This window comes from Phaethon lepturus, unplaced genomic scaffold (assembly GCF_000687285.1).
Source record: "Phaethon lepturus isolate BGI_N335 unplaced genomic scaffold, ASM68728v1 scaffold25474, whole genome shotgun sequence".
NCBI classification, from domain to species: Eukaryota; Metazoa; Chordata; class Aves; order Phaethontiformes; family Phaethontidae; genus Phaethon; species Phaethon lepturus.
The window spans coordinates 5,632-6,861 of NW_010535842.1; the positions used below are offsets into that span (position 1 = coordinate 5,632).

General features: G+C 66.1%; 1 protein-coding gene across 1 annotated transcript in view; it reads left to right on the top strand.

The window, feature by feature from the left end:
• VPS16 (vacuolar protein sorting 16 homolog (S. cerevisiae)) overlaps positions 1–1,230 on the top strand; it is a gene marked incomplete at both ends in the record, with an annotated part of 9,135 nt that overhangs the window by 5,589 nt on the left and 2,316 nt on the right. Inside the window, 4 exons of the mRNA XM_010285994.1 lie at positions 39–203; positions 625–660; positions 886–994; positions 1,065–1,199. Of these exons, the coding sequence (XP_010284296.1) occupies positions 39–203; positions 625–660; positions 886–994; positions 1,065–1,199 (445 nt within the window). The remainder of the gene's footprint in view (positions 1–38; positions 204–624; positions 661–885; positions 995–1,064; positions 1,200–1,230) is intronic.

A 1,230-nucleotide genomic window follows, 5' to 3' on the forward strand; every position in this document is an offset into this window, starting at 1 on the left:
TGAAGGCATCTCCCTCCCGGCTGGCGGTCGTGCCATGGCCGGCGCAGCCCCAGCACTGCACGCCTCTTCTCGCAGGCAGCCTCTTTCGGGAAGTGTTTCATCGACAAGTTCCCCCCGGAGAGCTTCGTGCGCATGTGCCAGGACCTGCGGGTGCTCAACGCCATCCGGGACTACCAGATCGGCATCCCCCTCACCTTCACCCAGTATCCTCCGTGGGACAGTGCACGAGTGATGACCTCGGGGCGGGTGCAGGATCTGGCCCGGGCAGGATCAGCACAGTTTGGGGCTCCGGGCCCTGCAAGGGCAGCCACCTCGTAGGTGGAGCGAGACACAAGAGGAGAGAGCTGCAGAGCTGCTTGGCTGCCAGCCCTGTGGGGTTTGGGCACCAGCTGTGCCCTGGGGCCCATGGCAGGGGTCTCTAGCTGAGGCCTCTACACTCATCACACCCTGCAGAGCTGGCCTGTGGTGCTCGCAGAGCCGAGCTGGCCCTATGGCCATATGTGCCGGGGCTGGCCCAGGGGTGTCAGGCAGGGGTGCTGCCAGGAGGGAGGCAGGCGCCCAGCACACATTGCCTGTGCTCCGTGGGGTTCTGCGGTCCAAGACACCCCTTGACTGTCCCCACAGATACAAGCGACTCACCATCGAGGTCCTGCTGGACAGGTAAGGGTCCCCACGAGCTGGGCACAATGGCAGCCCAGTCCCCGAGCAGCCCGGACCAAGGCAGTGTCCGGCCGCGCGGCAGTCCCCATCCCCAAGGTCCCAGTCCCTCTGTCTGGGGGCTGAGTGGGCTCCGAGCACTCGGGGCCCCCCACGAGGCCGGCCAAGCTGCTCAACTCCTCGGACCCATGTGGGGCTGTGCCACTGACCTGCCGTGTGCCACACCAGGTTGGTCCTGCGGCGGCTCTACCCCCTGGCCATCAGGATCTGCGAGTACTTGCGTCTCTCGGAGATCCAGGGCGTCAGCCGCATCCTGGCCCACTGGGCCTGCTACAAGGTAAGGAGGCAGCTCAGGGGCTCTGCCCGTCCAGGGCTGTGCAGAGACCTCTTCGCTCGCACCCTTCCAGGTGCAGCAGAAGGACAAGTCCGATGAGGAGGTGGCCCACGCCATCAACCAGAAGTTGGGTGACACGCCGGGCATCTCCTACTCCGAGATCGCCGCCCGGGCTTACGACTGCGGCAGGACGGAGCTGGCCATCAAGGTCTCTTGGCTGGCGCCCGGGGCTTTTTGCG